Source organism: Tachypleus tridentatus, chromosome 4, assembly GCF_004210375.1.
Source record: "Tachypleus tridentatus isolate NWPU-2018 chromosome 4, ASM421037v1, whole genome shotgun sequence".
Lineage (NCBI taxonomy): Eukaryota > Metazoa > Arthropoda > Merostomata > Xiphosura > Limulidae > Tachypleus > Tachypleus tridentatus.
Window position 1 is genome coordinate 83,889,304 of NC_134828.1, and position 24,355 is coordinate 83,913,658.

The window sequence follows — 24,355 nt, forward strand, 5'->3', positions numbered from 1 at the left end:
ACCACACAAATATTTTAAAAGGTGCATAATTTGTGACCAGCCTCACACTTGGAAAATCTCTAACTTCTTGAATTCACGTGTTTTTCTGATATATCCCCTGCTGGTACAGCTGTAAATCTTCGGATTTACAACGCTAAACTCATGGGTTTGATTTCCCTCGGTGAACTCAGCAGACAGTTAAACGTGGCTTAGCTATAAGAAAACATACATGCTTTTCTGATATCGTGAATACAATTAATTATAATCATGCACCGCAGGAAAAGGTGTTCACTTGATAACAGTTATGAAATATCTGGAATGTTTCACAGACTACAACCTCATCTTTCATGTTTGTTTGTTTTTTGAATTTCGCGCAACGCTACTCGAGGGCTATCTGCGCTAGCCGTCCCTAATTTAGCAGTGTAAGACTAGAGGGAAGGCAGATAGTCATCACCTCACCCACCGCCAACTCTTGGGCTACTCTTTTACCAACTAGTGGGATTGACAGTAACATTATAACGCCCCCCACGGCTGAAAGGGCGTATATTTGTTTGGTACGACGGGGATTCGAACCCGCAACCCTCGGATTACGATTCGAACGCCTTAACACGCTTGGCCATGCCGGGCTACCTCACCTTTCATATACACTCACTAGTTATACTTGACTTGTTTTCTCGATGAGTCATTTCATTATTAATCCATATGTGTCTGTAGTAATCACGTAAGTAATAAGTATTTGAGGTAGTTTGTAACAATAATTTACTTATTTATCATAATAATTCAAACATTAGAATTTTGAAAGTGTTGATTAAGGGCGATATTTTTATTATTGTTAATATTAATTATGTTTTTATAACAATAAAAAATATGTATTAGTGCAAATATGAATTATACCAAATATTATATTTTCCCCGCCAGGTGGGAAGATCGTAGTTATTTCAATAACCAGAAGTGGCATAGTTGATTATGGGGATAACACAAAATAGCGTCAGATATTGTGATTTACAAATATGAATATATTCTATAGCGGAATTGAACTATGTGTAAGTGGATTTTAAATATGGGGTGTGTGATTACAAAACGTGAGAATAAAGAAAACTATGTACCTAGGTGTTTACCTGAAGTCAGTATATATACAGGTACAAACGTCAGTGGAAAGCTGAAAGATGAACATGATGAGGGATTGGATTTGGAAAACGGAGAGAATGAACGTCGGAAAATAAAAATTGTCTTTGTGTTTGGTAAGGTATTAATTTATTGAGAATTATATTGTAATAACAAAATCAAAGTTTCAACTGATGACAAGAGTATTTTTCCGTCTAAAGTTGGTGTGAAAATATTAATTGTTTTAATAAAAAAAAGACAATAGAGTCAATAGTTGATAAATGATACCTGTTGTTGTAATTTAACTTTAAGTGTTAAGCATACGTTTTTAATTAAATTAAAATCGCTGACACAAAACTGTGGATGTATTTAGAATTTGCTCCAGTATCTAACGCTAGACAATCCTAACAAAGTCAGACTGTAAACTATTAAGGAGCATCTCAAGACATTTCCTAAAATGAACAATACATGTTTGAGACTAAAGCCTACTTTTTAAGAACCATACACAACGTAACTGTTAGAGGCAGTTTGACTTCTAAAGGAAAATTTAACTTATAACAATGTTGCTGAATGTGCTAGCATTTATAATTATAGTGTACTCTCTTGCACTACAGTAACTATAATTCTTGGATGTGCTAGAACAGTAAAAGGTGTATCATCTTATCTGAAACATTTAGATATAAGTGTTTTTATGTTTGAGTAAATCTATGAAACAACATATTACATTTTGTACTATTTTGAGAGCATACCATGTTCAAGGCCAATTTACTATAGTATATTTAAAAAATTATGAAAAACTTGCACACAGACAAACCTTTAGAAGTCAACCCTGTAAGACAAACGTATATATAATTCATAGGTTAACACTTTCTGCATGGTAGCTCACTTTAGAATTCTTATATTTGCAGAATTAAATAAGCATTAATTAAAATTTTTCACAAATATTTGAATTTTTTCAGAGTTAATTCCTTTATATATTCAGCCAATGTATATGAAAAATAACACCATCTTGTGTTCATCGGTTTTTTTTGTAAATAAATTAATTGGTTTGCATACTACCTTATATTTTATTTAGTAATATTGTTATTAGATGATACTTAGTTTTTAAGTAGTCAAATGATGTTAATTAAAATACTTGTGATATGTAAATGATGCTCATTTTGTAAATTTTGTGTAACATGTTTGTTTGTACACAAGAGCAACTTTTATATAATTTGCCTTTAAATGATGTTAAACTATGCTAACTTGATTAATGTTTTTAGTTTATTTTATGAACTCTGTTATTCTTGTATAGGCTCCTTTTAATGATGCTTTTCTTGCGATACTTTTCTGTTGTACAGAAAAGTGCAACATGTTTAACATAAAGAACCATTTTAATGTACAACTTTTAAAATGTGCTATGAAGCTACAAAGCAATTAATCAGTAATCTGTGTAATCAAATAGTTTTGAGTAGTCATGTTTTATGTACTTTATGTGCAAGAGGCAACATGAACACATATTTAAATAAAACTTAGTTTACTGATTTTATTTTTCAAATGCAATATGTCTTACATTAAAAATCTGTTATTGTTCTTTCTGTATTACTTTTCTAGGTAGAACTTCATCTTATCAGTAAAACAATTTTTTTTCCCACTAATGCAGTTCAAGGAGTATTTTTTCTTTTACTCTCTCTAGAGCTTTTTGAGTAAATATTTTCATACAGTTCTCTATATGGATCTTATTCAATGATTAGTGTACCTTCAAAGTGACATTTAATTTTTGATGATTTTATATTTTCTAAAGAATAAATATTGTTTTAAGTAAAAATTTAATAGAGCAACAATGCAAAACTACTTTAGGGTTGTTTACTTTTGGTTTTTGACATCATTACATAAAAGCTATAATAGTAAAGGTTAAATATTTCACAGATATGTTAATAATTGTTGAAATTAATAATGACCGAGAAAAGGTCTTTTAGAAACTTACTGCATGTTAAAATTGGAAATAAGATAATTACTTAGACTATAAAAAATATTTTCAGTAAAGAACAAATGATATTTTATATGTTCTGTAAAGAAGACATATGCTGTCTGTATGAATCCTTATATAACATAAAAATAACTAATTGTGAAAGCTACTTCTTTACTGTAACATTATAAAACTTCTGGTTAATGTTTAATGCCTCAATTTCTTTAACATATTTTCCAAAAGCTATAAACATCAGTATAATTCTAGGTTGCTTATTATGCATGCTATGAAATTTAAGAATTTAAAAAAAACACTCTGTCATGGTCACATGATTTCTAAGCTAGATTTTCTTGGAATTTAGTCAAAAACACATTTTTATCAGTCAAGCTTAACAGGATTAACCGAGTTAAAGGACATACAACATAAAACAAAAGAAATATACTATTTCTGTATGTGAGATAATAAGAAATAGATTTTGATGATGTGAAAATATATTAAGAAACTTAAAAACTATTGCATTTTATCAGAAATCAGGTCAAACCTTCTCACATATAACTGATATGGAGAGATCCAGGAATTTTTAGGATGAGGTTCAAATAAATGAATATTGGAAAGACTATCATGGGAGACATTGAGAGAGAGCTTGATTACCTCTCAGAACTTTTTAAAATTTGGAATCTCTCTAGGGCTAATGCTTGACAGTTTTTGTTGATTTTTGCTTGTCACTCCCATCTATAATTTAGTAAAAGAGATCCATATAAACATTACTTTCTGCTACCTTTATTTGAGGACGTGTTATGAAAACTATAAAACCATTTGAGAGTTTTACAAGTGTCATCTAAAGCTAAGGAAATTAATGGCAGAGAAACATTTAATAGGCTAAGTCCTTGCCTTTAGCACACCCAGATAATTAGTTAAAACAATTAATTCTGTAAGAAAAACAACAACTCCAAATTTATTACATATTTTTATCATAAGTATCCATCAAATGTTGCTGTACATGTGCTTATTTAATTTGTAACATTAATGATTCTTCTGTAAGTCAACCTATTCAGAATTTTACAGTGTACAAGTGTAGGCTATAGGCTTATCCACACAATCTTTGACTTACATCTCCACTTTGCTCTTTATTTCTATGTAATTTTTTCATATTTCCTGTGATTCTCTTTTTACATTGGAAAAGAAATTTATAGGTATTCTGGATCACAATTCCCCTACATCTACTTTTTGGTTCATTTACATATGTTTTGTTACTCATTTGATTGCAATTCCCTAATAGTATGTTATAAGATGAAGCATTGAGGAGTTGTTGCAACTTTATCAGATAGCATAAGTGACTTTGAACTTTGTAAATAGTAGCACTTTATTCTGTTCATATGGGTGTTATCTCTTACTTCTAAACTGATATTTAACAAAGAAAGGGAAAGCACTTGGTTAGGAGTCAAAGTTTAAATCATTAGGTGTATCATGTTGAATGAGTAGGGCCACTACAGCTTAAATATTTACTAGCTCTTTGTGGTAAAAAGGTTTTACTGATTATAATATTAGACCAGACATTTAACTTTTCTTATGCCTATTACTTTGCCAGTAACAGCTCACCTCTCTATTGCTTTTTTTTATATTTTCTAGCAAAATACACTTTTCTTTTCTCAGAGTACAAGACACCAAAAGAACAACTTTTTTTTTGAGAATATAGAAAAATAAATCAAATTCAAACACTGCAAGTAGATGTCCAAGTTTCTCATCACAGAAATGATAATTCCAGTCGTTTTATATATTATTTTGTAAAATACACAGTCATGTTCAGATGAGCATGACAGATTCTGTTGTTGTTTTTTGTAAAATTTTATATATTAATGCTTCGTCTTACTACCCTGAACTTGTTAAAAAGCATTTTAACTTTAATTAAAAAAAGTGAAAAAAATATTGTTATATACTGGTTTGTTAAATCTAACCATAAAAATATCAGAAAAATACTATCATATGGTAACAGTTGGTCTTGACTTAAAAATTATTACATTGGCAGAATATTAAATAGAAAATTAAAGACCAATGAGATAAACTAAAAAGAAGTTATGTAACTAATCATGTTGATGAGGATTGAAATTTAGAATGATAAAAGTGTACAATATCTGGATATTACAGTTTGAATAAGTTTGTGTTGTTTGCATGGAGTGCAAGTATACCATGTGTTGTCTGTCTTCTTGCTTTTGTATAGAGAATTTTTCTGCAACCTGATTTGTATATGGGAGAAGTAGGTGTTAAGTTACATCTGACATATGAAAGTCAATAGCAGTTTTTCTATTGGTCAGTCAGGTGATATCTCAAGGTTATAACTTACTCTGTGTTTCAATGGAATGACTAATAATGACATAGGTAACACTGGTGTCTTGAGAGGAACAGTAATATGATGCTTGGTAGTTACATATAAATATGCACACTAAAGGTGTGGCAATACAGCTGTACAATACAAGTTCTGTATTGTGAAACTGTGATGTGATTGTATCGATACCTTGTCCAATACAAAGAATTTATGTATCTTCACAAAATTTGACAAGCTTTCAGTAAACATTATGTGGAAGAAATCTAAATTTCTAATAAAGTATTTTTGCTAAAAATTAATCATTTAATAAAGGAAGATGAGTGTTAAGTACTACATCTTGTCTTCATTTTATTTATCAAAAACATAACATGCAAAGTAACATAATAAATTAACGAAATAGACAAATATTAACTTTTTTTTTGTGTAATTTTACATCTCCTGCCAGCTGCCATTCAATTGATAAAACCTGGGAATATTAAAAAGCACTGTAAAATGGAAAGTGCTTAAATAAAACATTATTATAAATATAGATAATAAATAATAAAGTGCAGACAAGACAATCATATTTTTAAAAAACTGTTGATGAAACTTCTGTATATAGGCATTTGTTGTATCGATTACCATGATGAGATAGGTATCCCTATTTTATACTGTGATCTCTTAGCTCTATCTCAAGCTCACTCTCTTAGCTTGGTAATGTTGATACTCTTTTAAAGTTTAATCCATTACATTAGTTAATTCTTAATAAACCCCTTAATAGGTTCTTAAGAATGTTTAGAGAGTTAATTTAACAAAATCACTGTTCTTTATCCTAAGCATTTAACTTCACTGTTTTATGAGTTTAAATAAATTTAATTTTCACTAAATGTTAGGTTTGCCCAATATTTTTCTCTTCCATACTCAATCACAGTCAGAGAACCTAGAATTACTTCAAAATAAATATCTTGTCACTTTTGGTGAAAATATATTTTACCTGAGAATAGTATAAAATAGATTGGAAGGAGAAAATTTTGGTGCCATGACAACATGGAGTGTTCTGTTGTTTTCTTCTTTTTATTTCTGATATGTGCATTAGCCTTTACTTGAACTTGTGTGTTAGTAACCTTAAAAAAAGTTTCTGTTTGAGAAAATGTCGTTTTCCAAAACTCGGAAAACTTATGACTGAGAAGGAAAGTTATCCACTTAAGGGAAATGTTATCTAAGAGAATTTTTAGGCCTAGAAGAAGTCCTTTCCTGGATGTAATTTTCACTAATGCTGTAGAGATGCATGCTTTCTGTATCATTCTTCAAATGAGCTGTGGGGTAAGTCACAAACCTCAGCTGGAAGGTATCATGCAAGGGCAATCATGGAGTGTGGAGAAGCCTGGTATTGTGCAGAACCAATGGATGAGCTACTGATGGCAACTTGTAGCTCTACAACCCTGGAATATATACTATCTGAGGGCTGTTGTCTCTGAGCATGCTTCCTATGCTGTACCTCATATGTTTAGTATGTTTCAGTTTGATGTTGCCTGAAATTCCCTAGCAGAAAGGTTTTATGCAAAACTTTTCAAAAATATTGTTGTGCGGTGTTATATGCCTTTTGCTAATATTTTCGTCTTAATTTTCTTATAATACATTAATTTATAATTAAGAATTGGCCTAAAAATTGGATTTGACTAACTGTTATTTAATTGCTTTTGAACAAATGTCTACAAACTATGTATTTGTGTGAGTGAGTGAATGAAAATTTTTTTTCTTCACACAGTTTGGACTTGCTTAACAGTGTACCCTTAAACAAATCTATGAGAAATATAAATCATGAATAAATAATTTCTGGCAATAAAAAACATGTCATTTCCCTAATACAAATTTGTAAAAGGTTTTAGTAGAAATGGTTATATACACAGAGAAAACATTTCTTAAATGTAAAATATAATATCAGTGTGTAATCTTTATATACAGGGTGGCCTGTAAGTCCCTACCCATCCATATATCTTAAGTATCCAGTGTATCTGTGTGCTGTCATCAGTATTCTTGCGTCGTGTACCCACATACTTGTCACAATACACTCTTCAAGTGTAAATGGGCTTACTTTGGCCATATTTTTCTGAAAAAAAAGAAATAAATTTATAATACATGCATAATTGAATATAACATAACAACATATGGATGGGTAGAAACTTATGGGCCATCCTGTAGAATGTATAAGCATTTATAATGAGTAAACATAGTGGCTAAATGTCAGTTTACAAAACTCTCTTGATCATTTGAATGAATCTGAAAATGAAAGTCACCAAATATCAACATAACATGTTATTACTTCAGTTGTGTTTCAGTGGGATTGACCAGCTGTTACATGGGTGATACTCTTGTCCTGAGAGGGACAATATTATAGAGTTTAGTACATAATACTATGAGTTCTTAGTTAACTCACTCACTCTCTCTAGATTAAGTACTCAATGTGGTAAGTGAAGTTTATTTTTTTATGTAGTGATACTCTTCTAAACTGTAACCTGTAATTTTAATTAATTCTTAATAAGTATCCTAATATGTTCTTAACAGAGTTTAAACACATAACTATGAAGTAAACCTAATTTTTTCATCATATGCAGTATTTATCATTTATTACTTTTTGAGAAGAAATAAAGTTTTGATTTTACTTGTGTTTTACATTGTGTCTGTTCCTTCTTTCTCAAATCCAGTTAGTCAGAAAAAAGAATTACTTCACAATATATATCTTGTCAAGTCTTGTTATTCTGTGGACCTACTTGTCATTCTTGAGAAAATCAGTTTTTCCCTGAAAATACTGCATTCATAGTGAAGGAGGACCACAGTAGGTTTTAGATTATATGTCTTCTATGGTGAAAAAGTGTTGCAACTTTTTCATTGTATTATGTATGATAAAGAAATATCATTACAGCTTTAACATCTGTGGTATTTATATGGTGTGGTGAAGTACTACCATAGTTTGAATATATTCATGATGTGCTAAATACACATAGGTCCAAGAAGTCTTGTTAAAACTGAAATAGAAACCTTTATAACCTGAACGTTTTCGAAAGGTGGACCTTTCTTCTTTGGGGGCAATCTGGGAATGCCCAGTATAATTGAATAAGTGATATATAAATATTTAGTTTAGTAACATCATATAGGTCATACAACTTTCCGGAAATTGTTTATTTCTTTGTGTATTGTCATAAGTGTCTCTTTTACGGTGCTTTATAGCCGATGGCAATAATGTACATGAAAATGTGTTGAGTGTATTTTAACTTTGGATTGAGTAAAATATGCTTGTGTTTTAAGAACTGTCCTTAGGTGTTTAAGTAAAAAAAGTAAAGATAACACCTGGAGAGTGGATGAGAAAGATATATTATATTAATCAATTTAAAAACAGAGAAAAAGAATTCACCCTTGATATTTCAAGAAAAAGTAAGTGAAGAATAAAGTTATTTTTCTGAGAGTGATGAAACTAGTTTGAGTATAAATGTGCTTCCTATGGTGAAGTAGCAACACTACCTCTCTAGTATTCATACATTTGATGAGGTACCGTTCCAGTTTGAATATACAGTTACGACAGGTGTTTGTACCACTGCGTCCCGAATGGTTTTTTGCTCATAACTTAAACAGTATCATGATTAGGCTAATAGAAGTATAATATATTAAATATTACACTAACACACATCTACATAAATTTTTGTCTAAATTAAACGACAAATAAACTGTTTATAAACAAATAACCAAAAATAGGAGGAACAGAAAGTGTTCATACAGTTCAGAATGTGTGAAAAAACTGATATTCCCGTAAAAATTTTGTTTAGTTTGGAGAATAAACTACATTATACCATTCCAGAACTAGACACCGGGTTCATAAGTATTGGAATTTAGCCAGAAAAAAAAATGTACTTTGGCAATTTAGCGCCGTCTCCGTCATTATCTGCTCGTTCATCATGGCAAACAGAAAACAACTGTCCAGAGATTTAAAAAACTGAATTATTGTAAAATACAAGTGTTGTGTGTCTTTTTCCGGTATTGTTACACAACTTAATGTACCGAAATCTACTGTTCAAAGCATAATTGCCAAGTTTAAGCTTACAGGATCAACTGCTAACCTCCCTTGTTCCGGACGCCCCACCAAAATTCCAGAGAGAATCAAGAAGAAGGTTCTCTGAGAAGTCAGTAGGAACCCTAGTTTAATATGTAATGGCATACAAAAACTGGTAAGGGAAACTGGGGTTGAAGTAAGCACCTCTACAGTTATGAACATGTTATGCTCTTCTGGGTTCAAAGCATGTCGTCCTCATAGAACTCCATATTTAAAGCCTGTTCATTTAGAAGCACGATTGAGGTATGCAAGAAAGCATGTAGATAAAACCTTTACCTATTGGAAGAGTATTCTTTGGTCAGACGAGACTAAAATAAAGCTTTTTGGTCACAATGATGTTCACTATATTTTCCGTAAGAAGGGGAATGAAATCTTCCAAAGAACACCATTCCTACAGTTAAACATGGAGGTGGCTCGATCATGCTATGGGGTTCCTTCAGCTCTTCTGGTGTAGGCAGCCTTCACCACATCAACTGAATCATGAAAAATGAAGAGTACATTGATATATTAGGCACTTATATCAAGAATGGTGCTCGGAACTTGAGGCTTGCGAGTCGTTGGATCTTGCAGCACGACAATGACTCTAAGCACACATCGAAATATGTGCAATCCTGGTTGCAGAGGAACCAAATAAGCATTCTGGAGTAGCCATCGCAGTCACCCAATCTCAACCCAATTGAAAACGTTTGGCATGAGTTGAAGACCAGGGTTCATTAGCATCATCACAAAAACTTGCAAGAATTGGAGGCCTTTTGTAAAGAAGAATGGAAGAAAATACCAGTTGAGTACCATCAAATGATCATGGAGGGCTATGAGGAGAGATTGCATCAAGTAATTCATCTGAAAGTCTACACAACTGACCATTAAAGTAGACATATGAACACTTTCTGCCCCTCCTGTGTTTGGTTATTTGTTTATAAACAGTTTATTTGTTGTTTAATTTATGTAAAAATTTATGTAGATGTGTGTTAGTGTAATATTTATAATACACTTAACTTGTATTACCCTGCCCATGATACTTTTTAAGTTATTAGCAAAAAAACCACTTGGGACATGGGGTACGAACACTTTCTGTCGTAACTGTACATGTTTTCCCTGTGGTGAAGTAATTCTACTTCAAACTTTATTATATATTATGTGTATTATAAGAGTGATACATGTTACTAATTTTTACTGGTAAATGTTTAAACGTAATTGAAAGTATTTTAATGTAATATATCAAGCCCTAGTGACATAAGATATAAATAATTGCATTTCTTTAGTTTTTACTTGTCTTTGTTAAGCTAACTTTCCGTTACAGCAGTGAGTGTTTTGTGCAGGTGGCCCAGGATCTCGTAAAGGCCGTGTAGTGAATGACTTGGCTCAAGGGTATGGTTTTCATGTTATCAGTGCAGAAAAACTCATTTTGAATCACCTTCCTGAGAAACTAGGAGAAGATGAAGCAATTGCAGAGACTTTAGATTCAACTAAAGAGCTGGAACAGTTGCTGCAGGTATACCTGTACAATGGTATATTAAACTTAAGAACTGTAGGAAAGTGAATAAAGTTACAATAGTGCTTTGTTTTCCTCTTTTAAACTTTACAACAGTTATATACTTATAGTAGTGTCTTTTTAATAACCAAAATGTTCTTCTTTTTCTATTTTGGTTAAAAGACTTTATTATAAGTATTCATATTATCCAAATAAGATAAGTTTATGGTTGTAAGTTTTACCCAGTGCCCTCTTGTATGGGAGAGACTTGTTTTATAATTGATTAAGTGTTGGTTTGTTAAGAAATCAGTAAACCCAAATGCTGCACTTAGTAACAGGTATGAGCATGGTTATGCTTATATTTCAGTGGAAATGCACTTAAAACAAAATACAAAATTTATTCCAAATGGCTTTGGTTTACGTTAGCACCTTCTCCTGTTTTAAGTGTAACTGACACTGAATATGATTCATGCCATTCTCTAAATTCCAACTATGAATTCTGATATGATATCTTTCCTCTATGGGTTCAGATTTTCAGTGCACTCCACTAGCCTTCTACTTCCCACTTCTGCATATTCACAAGCAAATTATCATGTAGTAGCTCTCCAACAATAGGAGTGCAACACCATTCCTGTCATAACTATTGCCCTCTTCACACTTACACTCAGTAATCACTTCTCAATTGGCAGAAGTATTGTACAAACATGTTTGCCATTATACTATTGGCTCAGTTCTTCTATACTATTTCTTTTTTTTTTTTGTGTTTTGGTAATATGAAAGGTTGTTTTTTCCTCACTTTCCTTATTTTTTCAGGGACCTTTTTGTTACTATATTGTGGATCTTATTCTGTGGCATTTGGTGTCTGACCAGGTATACTTTTTTTTTTTTTTTTTAAATCTGCACTCTCCATCTTAAGACCATGCTCTGTATCCATTACATTATAGCTGTTCTAACTGAAGACCTAGTGTACAATTCCAGATACCATCAGGTGTTGGTTGTATGTCTCTGTTACTGTTCTCTATAACTAAAAAATTACATTGCAAGTTTTGGTTGTACACACTGTAGAGATAGGGTGTTCCTTGGGGCTGCTAGTAGTTTTCTATTGGCCTTTGTTTCATAAATATACACTCCTGAACTATTATGTGTAAAGCAAACAGAGATTTTTGCCTATCTCTAATGCTCCTGTAGCACTGAGACTCTATCTACTGCAGATCTGATACACAATTCCAAATATCACCAGGTGTTGGTTCATTTACTCTGTTGATGTGGTAGCTCTGCTTTTTAAAACAGGTAATGCAGTCACTCATTACATTGTCCCCAGTTCTACTGATTCTCTTTTTTTTTCTCCTTTCCTCTAGTATGTATGAGTGTCCTTACTACTTACTACTGCTGGAGTGGTGGGACATGGAGGTCCATCTTCCTGAATGGTGAACCATACCATTCAGTTTAGAGTAGAGAAATGGCATTCTGCAGATGTCACTGGTGTATAGCACTTCCGACTACAGATCTTATCTACAATTCCAGGTGCTGCTAGGTTTAGGTTGTATCAATATGCTCTGTTACTCTCTATACATGTGACTTATTGTTTTTTCTCACCATAGCATTTCTCCTTCCCACTATTATTTGGACACACATTCCCAGTGGTTCTGCTTTTGATTGTAGGTGGGCCAGTCACAGTGAGTATCCTGTGTAGAGGGCATGATGCCCTTCCTGCTGTGGACCTGGTATACAATTCCAGATGCTTCCAGGTTTTGATTGAAGCATATGTAATGTCACGAATACATATATTACTGCAGATTGCCCTGAGACTGAGATGTTCCTCCTATCTACCATCCTCTAACTGTACATTCCTGATGGGTCTGATATTGGCTGGATGTGGTCCAGATAAGTAAGTCTTCACTTGTATGTTAGCCAGTATCCTTCCTCCTACTGCAGACTTTGTGACAGATGCCCACTGCTGCCAGGTGTTGGATTGGAGATGCATACTACAAGTCTGTGGTCCCTCTTCCTACCGTCTGCTGGATGTAGATTCTTAGTGCATTTGATTTGGGTTGCAGCTGGATGCAGCAGGTGTTTTCCTACTTTTGTATGGCTGGATATCCTTCTCTTACTGTAGACGGAAAGTATCATTCCATTCTGTCAGGGCTTTCCACCTTCCTATCTATCGTGTGCTGGATGCCAGTTCCTAGCAGATTTGGTGTTTGTTGGATTAGAAACGTGCACAATGGATTTGATATGGATGCTCGTCTTCTTTGCTATTTCCCATTTTAAGGAGAAAAAGTAAGTGATTTTTTTACCAACTTTAGATCTTGTGTACCATTACAGATACCACCTCTTGTTGGAGAGGTCAAACTACCACTACTATATGTTGTGCCCTAGCCACTCAACATCCAGGAAGCCCCATTCAACAACCTTGTGCATTTTCAGATTCCTTCTTGTTTTTCCACTTTTTATGTTCATGACACTCATAAAGAAGTGAAGACTATACCTGAATCAAATGTGGTATAATATTCTACAGAACTGATATTTTCTCTTTTGGTTTCACACCTCCTGTTTTCTCTGGAGGTGCTTCCTAAAAGGTCTTTTTTCTATTGACTTTTTACCAGTTCATTGTGGGATTCTAGCTATTGTGAGAGAAAGTGAGATATTGTATCAGAAGTTAGCATTTTCCTACGTTGAATATGTGTTTATGATAGATACTCTGCTCACATTTCTCACCTAATCTCCCCATTTCTGATGATATGTGATGTAGGTCTTCTGACCACTTTTGAAGTGATTAATGAGTGCAGATGTTAAGAGGGTGCTAGTTATAATAGGAGTGGTGTTGCACTCCTGTTGGTACAGAGCTACTGCATGATCATTTGAATGTGGATATCTATTGGGTTGAGGAATAATTCGTGAGCGTTTTTTCAAGTTAAAAAAAAATATATTCATAAATGAAACGCTTTCGCAAAATATTTCATGTCATTTGGTAGATAATATTTTGCTCTAATAGATGGTGTGTTTGATTTTCATATGTCTTTAATTTTTGCTTTCATTTTCAGCTCATTAAATGGAATGTCAAGTGGACAAAATCGAGCATTTTCGACACCATCTGCTTTTCGCATTTAATTTCTTGCAGTTTCGTTTAAAACAATGCATACTATATACCTAGGTATTACATGAAATAAAGTATCATAATAAATGTTTTGGGTGTAATGTGTTCATGCATTGAAGTACTGTATAGTCTTGCATGTAATGCTTGAATGAAATTATTTAAAAACGCTCACGAATTATTCCTCAACCTAATAGAAGTGTAGGGTAGAAGGCTCGTGGTGTAGATTGAAAACTTGTGCCAAAAGAGGGCAGTACTAGTCAAATTTGTGAGAGGCGGTAAGTATCTATCAGAAATACATTTTCAATGTAGAAAAATGCTAAATTTTATTTTGGTAAGCTTTCCAATGTTTATCTTTAATTAAAAAAGTAAACTTTCATTGTATTGCACCAGTATTGATATATATCTATCTGTATTAATGATTTTGATAATGATTATCCAGCTATTAATTAATATAATATTTTCAGCACATTTTAAAAATTTCTTATACTTGCACATATGAACTTATTTTTCTGATATAATGTTTTAGAGAAAACCAGATCTACTGACCCTCCAGTGGGTGCTTGAAATGATAGATAAAGAGCTTCAACAAGCTCAACTTGATGGCCATGAATACTATCTGATAGATGTTGTACCTAACCTTAGAGCTATGCTGCAGGTTCAGACATTTATTAAGGATTGTGAACAAGAAATGGAAGATTTTGAAAAAGAAGTAAGATGTTGTAATTTCTTTTACAACCTGTGAATTAATGTGGTTTTTAAAATTTCCTGCTTTAAGTTTTTTAAGTATTTTCAAAACACTTTGAAGTTCTTATGTAAATGGATTGTGTTTTAGATTTTTTTTAACTTGTAAATTATTACTGACATGCCCTGACATTTGACATCAAATTGAAGTTGTAAAATTCTAACAGTTTCAAGTGAAGTAGTCTCCATGTTGACTATGCACGTTAGTGCAGACATCTTAACAGTTTAATAACACTACAGTAGAATGGCTCAAATAATGTTTAAAAAAAGGCAAAAAGTCTTTCATTCATGATGTATCATTTTATATTTATTTATCTGTTTTTGGTTTTCTTATGATATTGAAATAAATGTATTTTAATTATAGTCTAAGTCATTCTGTAAACCTTCTGAAGGTACTATTATTAGATTAGAGCACATTGAGAACAAAGAGCAAAATGAAAATAAGTCAGTTGGTATAACCATGGAATTGGAATTTGTAGTTTATACAGTCTTTCTTTTTACTCTTTGGAAGTGGCCGTGTCTTTTTGCATTAAACCTGGCTGTTCCAGAAAAGAAAGTTATTGAAAATGTAACCTCTGCTGTGGCAAAAAATCCTGATCATCTTCAAAAAAGAGGACAAAGTGATGAAAAGGATGTTATGAAAACAAAGGTGACATGTAACTCAAGCTTTTATAATTTTTCTAGAATTCTATTCTTGATGTTATTATGCTTCACATCATCAGAATAAGTCACAAGAAATTCATTTGACTGGATATCATACATATATGTTGTTAGGTAGGGCTATAACCTATACTACAGATGGGGAGGTCTTTAAAATGTTTTTTTTTTCTTTTACACAAAGTGTAATTAATTTATATAAAGTCAAGTGTTTATTTATAAACAAACAGAGGAAAGATCATTTGAGCCCCTTCCCTCAGTCCTGGATACAGGTTGTAGATTAATGATGTTGCACAACTACTTTACAAGTACTCACCTCCTTAGTGAGATCAGCATTTATGAGAAAAATGACCGAAGTTTGTATATTTCAATAAAATTAATGTATCTTTATTAGTTTAATGTATTTCAGTGTACTTAGTTTTAGTTTTAATTTGATATTATTAGTGAAAGTCAATATATCCCAATTTTTCTCCTGTTTTTCAATCTATAGCGTCGTTATGATGAATACAGCTATAGTGTGAAGGATTTCCTGAAATATTTCAACACCACTGACAGATTAGTCACTGTTGATGTGTCTTGTGGTATAGCTGACTTGATTTGGTCCAAAGTGTCCGAGTTTTTTTTTTCTGTTGGTTTTGTACCCAAAATGGCCATCAACACAGTGATCGTATTTGCGTTCAGTAAGTTTTTATTAGGAAATATTTTATTATGAAGTTTTAAAAAAAATTACCATTTGATTTTACTAATCTTTAAATAATATTGAGCAAAGTTGAAAAATATATAGAAATTTATCTGCAAAATGATGCTAATCTGTATTTAGTTTTTGCTGCATCAGCTATAGAATTAGAAATTGAAAAACTTGAATTTTTATGTTTTTGGAACATTGTAATTTAAGATGATGAAGTAACTGATTTGAGATACTCTTTGTTGATAAGGTAAATTGATTTTCATTGTTCAGTGTTTCACTTTAAAAGTCCTCATAATTTTACTGCTAGTATTGTTCTAATAAAAAGTAAATTGTTATTTAATGTGGATATGAAGCAAGCATTACTTTTATAAAGCAGTATTGTATAATAAAAAACATTAAAAAAACTCACCATTTGAAAAGAGGAAACATTGATCTCAAAAACAAATTACGATAAACTCTGCCTCTTGTAAGTTATTTTTCACTGTAGCTATTTACTTTCACATATTCAAGCTATTAAACCTGTTGTACTTTTGAAATACTGATATTGATGTACTCAGCTGCAATAGTATACAGCCAGACAATCTTGAATGTACTAACCACATGGTTCACCTATTAAGTAGTAAGATGTTTTACATATACACTTAATCTTTGGTATACATAGATTAGTTTATTGAGTTTTGAGAATGTTTTTCCTGATGTGTGGTGCCAAGCTATTGTCCTACCTTTCTCTAAGCCTGGGAAGGATCCAAAGATTCTTTCAAACTATTATCCAGTTGTTTTGATGAGCTATCTCTGTAAGACCTTAGGTGTAATGGTTAATGCTCATCTTGTTTGGTTTCTCAAATCAAACAACCTCCTTTTGCCCACCCAGTGTGTGTTCCGACGACAACACTCCACCATGGACTGCTTGATTCGACTTGAAACATTTATATGCAAAAACGGCTCGTTTGGGTTGAGAAAATATTTTACATAGAAGAGCGAACAACATATCGACCTTCTTCTATGTAAAATATTTTCTCAACCCAAACGAGCCGTTTTTGCATATAAATTTCTCAACAAGTGGGTTTCTCGACATCACTGACTTGAAACATTGATCAGAAAAGCCTTTCTCAAGGAACAACATCCTGTGTCAGTATTCTTTGACCTTGAGAAGGCTTATGATACTGTATGAAGGTATTACATTTTACTAGACCTCCACTTATATGGGTTGCATGGCCATTTGCTCATTTTTATTAAAAATGTTTGTATGGGCAGGTGATTCCAAGTTCATTTGGGTTCTACACTTTCCCACTCTTTCCTACAGGAACTTGGAGTCCCCAAGGCTGTGTCTTGAGTGTCACACTTTACAGTATAAAATTAATGCCATCATTGAACAACTCCTTCTTACTGTTACAAATGGACTCTATGTCGACAACTTCCGTATCTTGTGTCAGACATCAAACATGAAGTTTATTGAGAGGCAGGTACAGATTGCCCTCAATTATTTACTGAAATGGACCACAGCAAACAGTTTTAACCTCTCTTTTTATCTAAAGCCGTTTGCATGTGCTTTTGCCACCATCAGGGTATCCACTCTGATCCTGAATTCTGTGTCGGTGAAGTTGTACTTGGGGCTAATCTTTGACCATAAGCTGACCTCTATACCACACATCAGGCAGCTACGAGCCAAGTGTACAAGAAAACTAAACATCCTCCATGTCTTCTCTTTCACCTGTTGGAAAGCGGATCAGTGTTCTATGCTAAAGATATATCGTGTTCTTATTCAATCGAAACTGGTCTATGCTCTGCCAGGACATCTGCCTTAAAGATGCTGGACCCCATTCATCATGAGGAGCTTTCTGCACTTTCCCAGTCTAGAGTTTGTTCACAGAGTCTCATGAAGTTCCTCTACACCTCCAACATTTGCAACTGTCTTTATTGTATGCTTCAAAACTTAGATCCTTACCACAGCATCCCACCTGGGGTTGTGTTTGCCTTCCTCAGTGGGCCATGCTTTTTCAGAACAGATGATCTGCTATTGTTCCTTTTGGCCTTCATATCCAGGTGCATTTGATGAATTGGGTCTGTCCTTGGATAACATTGCTGTATCCACTGGTCAGCCCAACTCACTTTGGCTTTATTACATCCCCAAGTGTAACTTTTTTTAAGTCATCTGAGAAAAGCAGGTACTCCTGATTGGAAGTAACATCTGTTATTTGCTAAACATCCATTCCCATTTATACATATGGTTTGAAATCAAGTGACTATATTGGCTCTCCCATGGTTTTTATGGTTCGGTAGATACATACAGAATCCCCTCCACAGTTTCTGAGTTTACTGTCAAACTGTACTCCATTTCTTTTGCCTTGGATCACATAGAAGCTAAGCAGTACTCAAACTGCACTTTTTATACTGACTCCCTTAGTTCTCTTTTGGCCCTAAAATCACTTCACATTAGTTCTCATGCTGTTCTCACCAATATTAAATAAATAACTGGCCCATTTCTCTTTAACATCTACTTCTATCCAGTTCTTCTGGATATCAGGCCACATTAGTATTTGTGGGAAGGAGCTCACTGACATTGCAGCTAAGTCTGTCTGCTATGGCATTATCACTGCTGCGCCTGTTCCATACATGGACTATGGTCCTATATTCAAGGCTTGGCTCCATGTCAGTTAGCAGTCGACTTGGAGGGATTAACATGAAAACAAGATTTTCCACATAAAATCCTCTATTGGACTTTAGTCATTTTGCTTATGTAAGAATCAGAAAGAAGTTGTCCTAACTAGATTACGCATTGGTCACAGGTTTTAACTCACCATTTTCTTTTATCTGAGACTGATGCATCAGTATGTGGTCTATATGAAACACAGGTCATAATAGTCCACATTTTACTGTCATGGCATTGTTATGACTCTCAGTGGTAGCACCATTTTTGACATGTTTTGTCTTAAGGTTTACCTGTGATACTGAATAGTGTCATTGGCAATGGTGACACTGTCCACCTCACAAATGTTTTTAGTTTTTTAGCCATTGGCCTTTTAAATGCTATTTAAAGTTTTTAATTCAAAAATTAGACTTTGTTTTAACATGATTCCTTTTTATGAATTTTAATAATTGTACTTTAATTTTTTACTAGTTGTTTGGCACAGATAGCCTAGTTGCCTTGTTCCATAAAATGCCAACCAACCAACCAACTTATAATTTTGCCTTTGTAGTTGATGAAGTTCATCAGCAGGTAACCTCTTCCCACTTCAGTTTCTTACTTTTAAGACCAGGAGGCCCCCATTAGGTTTGTCATCATATTCAACCTTGTGTGGTTGCCTTTTTCCTTCCTCCTTGTCCTCTTGTTACAATCCAAGTGTCTTCTCTGGCTGTTGTGGATTTTGGAGGAGACTTCTTTCCTATTGCATTTTTCAAGTGTTGTCTTCATGATTTTTTCCTGTTCTTCTAGTCTGCATCTCACCTTTTCTGAATGTCATGGACAATTTCTCTTCTTCACTATCGGGTTTTACTTCTTTCTTTTTATGGTTCCTTGAAGATGGGAGGTTTTCTGACCAGTCATCAGTCTGTCCCACTTGCTCCAACTTTGGTTTTTCCTTAGTTTCCAGTGGACTGTTTTCTCACTCTTTCTTTACTTTCCCCATCAGTGAATGATTGGGTCCAAAGTGTTGTATATTTTCTCAACATTTTGACAGGTTTGGCCACCTTTTCCTTATTTTGGTTAATCCACAATGGTCAAATATTTTGTTCTCAGTCATTCCCGTTAAGGTGGCTATTTTTCTTTTGAATGTGCTCATATGTGTGCTCTTCAGTGGTTTCTGGCCTGTCACTGCAGGTATGCACAGAGAACTACTCTCTTTCTCTCCTCTTTTGGTCATGGTGACACACTCCTTCCCATAGAACTGTGAACATCACTTCCCACCCCCTCCTGCCTTAAGTAGACCAGCATAGTGTGTCCAGTAATCTGTTTTTGGTGTTTATAGGGTTTTCATTTCCAGTTTTATGCAGATATCTGAAATTCAATGTTGTTGTTTTTATTGAACTTTTCATTTTTAATACCATAATGAGTATTTTAATGTGTGTAATTAACACTTAGGTGGTCTATGAGAAGAATTTACATGTTATTTCATATTTTATTGTACAGAAGGAGAAGACCTGGCAGCACTTGATTTAAAGAAGTACAGGATGGAGCTTATTGTTGCTAACTGTCTTATTGAAGATGATGATGTGGACATAGTAAGTCTTTTCTTGATTTTCTTATAGTGAATATAAACGTGGACATGTTAAGAATATTTTCTTGTACACTATACCAAAAGTTAAAGGAGCAAACATTTCATATAGTTAAGACTTGTGCTTGAATATAATTTGTAAACCTGGTAGATCAATATTTAAGTGCATGTTCAATAAAGGCTGAAGAGGTTGGGCATTGGCAAGTTTTGATCTAAAGTCGTTGGAACATCTGTAAGACTTCTTTGAATAAACCATCACCTTAACCTGTCATGTGATATCAGAAATTTCAACATTGCACTAACTGAAGAATGGGACAAGATCCCCAAAATGTTGTCTCCCCACTGATCACAAATATATGTCACATAAATGCAAATCTGTCATTAATTGTACTACTGAGTAACACATTTTGTCATATGTGACTTTTTCAGACAATTCATTCCAACTCCAGCTCTAACTACTTTCATTTTAAAAGTACTAATATTCCATGAATTCTAAATAGCTCTCTTTATATTTGAGTGTAATACAGTAACATGAGGTTCAGATTTTACCAAGCAAAATTTAATTAACTCTCTCAATACCAGCTCAGCTAATTTGACTGACCATGTGGTATCTCTGTACTTGTTTAAAGTCTCTATAGATTTAATATTTCCTTCAGTGTAACATGTATATCCTTCCAAAATTTGGTAGTCTTTCACATGCAAAAAACATCTTTTTTTGAAGTATATTTAATTAACTAAAGATTTGTTTATAAGTATATTGAGTATTTGTTTTCAATTTTCTATGTTCAAAGTAATTTTTATGTTAAGATTAAAAATGTTTTCCTCATCTCAGAAACACTATATTTCCTTTGTTTAATTCTCCAAATCTCCTGAATACATTTCAAATGTTTTTAGGTTTTTTTTCCAGTATTCATTTTGTCTACCCTAAATATAAACTAGATTGGTCAGTTTGACCGACCTAGTAACACTAAAAAGAAAATTGAAATAAGCCTAAAATAACATTTTCTTTCTTTCTTTCTTGAAGTGCATTAAAAATTGGCCAAAGAACATAGACTAATAACATGCAATAAGCAGACAATCTCCCTTAACTCTCAAAATTTTATGAGCTTTTTCTAACTATGCAACAGAGCCTTTACAAATTCATCAAAGCTAACTGTTGTGATTCCAATGGGAATTAAAGTTATATTGTAAATGAAATTGACACTTACCTATTCAGAACACAATGCAATACCATACATTATTTGATTAGAGAAAATCTTCACTTTCTGTTGCTTATAGTATTATATAATTAGATGTAAAAGAAAACTGTTAATAAAGCCTGATAAAAAAAAAAAATGTGACAGGTGGGAGGGGTATGATTTCCTATTTATAGCTCTGTAACTGAACAAAATTGAATGCTATAAAAATATGGTGTGTCAAAAGAATAATGATTTTGTAGTGAGCAATTTACATTTAATTTCATACATTTTGAAGGGGTGTTGGATAACAAAAAAGATGCTAAGAGAAAATGTGTTGCTGTGTAACAACAGGGGACATTGAGGATTTTTAAATTTTTCCTTGTAGAATTAAGAACTTCAAACTTGTATACTAATACAATATGGATTATTAACTAAGTGTTTACACTGTATTAATTGGTATAACATCAACGAAAAATATTTTAATAAAAATTTTAATGTGTGGCAATACAACTTTGTGTCAGGTGTAATAAAGGATACCTGAGTCTCATCTATAAAAAGATGTTAGAAACAAGGCTTTCAATAAAGATAACACTACTAAAAACTGCATATTATTCCCAATTCTGGATGCAACATTTAACATATTTATTGGTTAGTTTCCTGTTGAGGTTAGATGGGAAGCTGATCAAACAAGCATCAAACAAAATCTTGGAAAGAGAAGTAACTGCATTCAATTCTAAACTTTATCAGAACTTTCCAGAATGGGAAGTCATCCACGTCAACCAACTAGTTTTATTATTAGAAAGGGAAAGCTGTTCATCTAGCTGCATGGCAAAAAAAAAAAAAAGTAAACTCTGTTTTTATTATTTCCTTACAAGTTACAAGTCCTAAAACAAAACACCCAGTTTTATGGGTTTTGTAAAGAATTACATAATTTATTTTCTTTTTAAGTTATTTTTATTAATATTATTTGTTATAATGTTTAAAATAATCTTAAATATTACTATTGTTATTATATTTTATTAGCATGAATTTTCCTTGGAAGTTTAGTTTTCATTATTAGCTGAGAATATTCTGAGATATCTGAAATTCTGAACTGTGTAACAAGTTATTACAATAAAGGCCAAAAGAATTGTTTAGAACAAGGGTACCCAACTGTTGAGTAAACGTTTTTTAATGAAAATTCAGATTTAATAAAGCTGTAGCTACACGTTTGTTATTCAAATTAAAATGTAAAACATTCTGAAATAAGAAATTACATCACATGAAATATTAAAATAATAAGGCAATCAAATAATATGCCTAATAGTATGAATTTCTTTCATCTATTGAGAAACAAAAGGCTTAATGTTTCCTGTGGGTTTTTGTGTTCATCAGGAGGAAATTTTCATTGCCATTAATGAACAAATTGAGAAGTCTAAAGTAACAGTTGAATCATTTGCTGTAGATTTACAAGATTCTCGAATTTTTGAACAGTTACTGAATCGGGTAAGTGAAAGTTTTCTATAAGGAAATATTTTCGGTATGTATAATAATACTTATAACATTATGTTATTATAGTAAACTGTTATTTGAACTTCAGTAACTTAAGTATGTTTTGCCATCTGTTACATATACATCAAGAAAGTTGTTACAAGCTTTGATGTTAAATTGCTAAATTTATTTCTAAGTTATAAACATGTTAAATTGCTAAATTTATTTCTAAGTTATAAGCAATAAAGAAGTGATGCATATGAAATTTGTTATCATGTTAATAAATCTTTAGTTTAGTCTTTTTTTGTTCGTAATACACTTTCAGGAAGGACGGCAAATCTTATTTTTGGATCAAGCTGAAAACCACTTACATCATTATATTTATGTTGGAGCCACCAAAACAGATCGAAGCAAAAGCCTATTCAATTTGCCTTTCAAAGCTGTATGCAGCACAGAGAATGAAATTTGTCTATTTCCCGAAGAACTTGACATAGGGTTTTGTAAGCAGGTGGCACTTCTATATGCTGAAACTAAAATAATATTAAAAAAAAGAAAATGTTTCTCTGAAGAAAATAAATGGTTATGATAACCTGATGGGAATTACAAAATATTAAGTCTTTGCAGTGTCTCAGGCTTGGAAATAGATACTTGTATTAATTAGGTTATGTTCAGAAAGTGTCAGATAAGCTTTCTTTTGTTGATCATTTTCAAATTTAACCGGTCGTTTGCTCAAAGTGCCATACATATCTATGTGCAAGATTTTTCAGATTTTAATTTTTATGGAAAATAAAGTTAGTAGGTGGTAAGTACAAAATTTAAGCCTCTAAAGAAAAAGAAAGAAAAAAAAAACTCCATTATTTTTGTGTAAATTGGTGTTATGGTGAAGAATTTTTATTGTAAAAAATAATTCCAAGGTTTGCAAGTATTCTGTAGAAATCAATCAGATTTCTAATAAAAATATCTTAATAAGAAATGAATATAATGCAAAATAATTAGTGTTAACAAGTCAAATGTGTTAAGCCTTCTTTGTTTTTGCAGTGTTATGCCTGCATGGTTGTCTTGTTATAAGAATTTATAAGGTCCCTCTTTCAAGAAGAATGTAATAATAACAATATGATCACAATCACAGATTTTTGGAAGAAGATCATGAGAACCCTTCTTTATATTAGGATCTTGTTTAAAATTCTTGTACGATAAAATATTCTTTTATTATTTTTGCAGACATTAGTAGTAATGTAAGGATAAACAGCTTTCTAACTAGTGACAAAGAGAATAATTAATTTTACATAAATTTTTCTGTTATTCAACAGAACTAAGTTGCAGAAATCCATGATGACGAGAAAACCCACTTGTAGAATATGTAAAAACAGCTAGTATGGGTTGAGAATTTTTTTTTTTTATGTA

At 32.5% G+C, this 24,355-nt stretch overlaps 1 protein-coding gene across 2 annotated transcripts; it reads left to right on the forward strand.

Moving 5' to 3' along the window:
• The first annotated feature begins 898 nt into the window (after positions 1-898).
• On the forward strand, positions 899-24,355 carry LOC143249585 (adenylate kinase 1-like). Of its 2 annotated transcripts, none has more exons than XM_076499699.1 (8): positions 899-1,220; positions 10,758-10,930; positions 14,533-14,715; positions 15,259-15,396; positions 15,895-16,084; positions 20,219-20,310; positions 22,856-22,966; positions 23,277-24,355. In XM_076499699.1, the coding sequence occupies exons 1-8, from the start codon at positions 1,019-1,021 to the stop codon at positions 23,535-23,537; spliced, it is 1,350 nt and encodes a 449-aa protein (XP_076355814.1). In that variant the 5' UTR covers positions 899-1,018; the 3' UTR covers positions 23,538-24,355. The 2 variants fall into 2 exon arrangements, with proteins under 2 accessions (XP_076355814.1, XP_076355815.1); XM_076499700.1 differs by having other exon boundaries at positions 22,926-22,966; positions 23,277-23,408.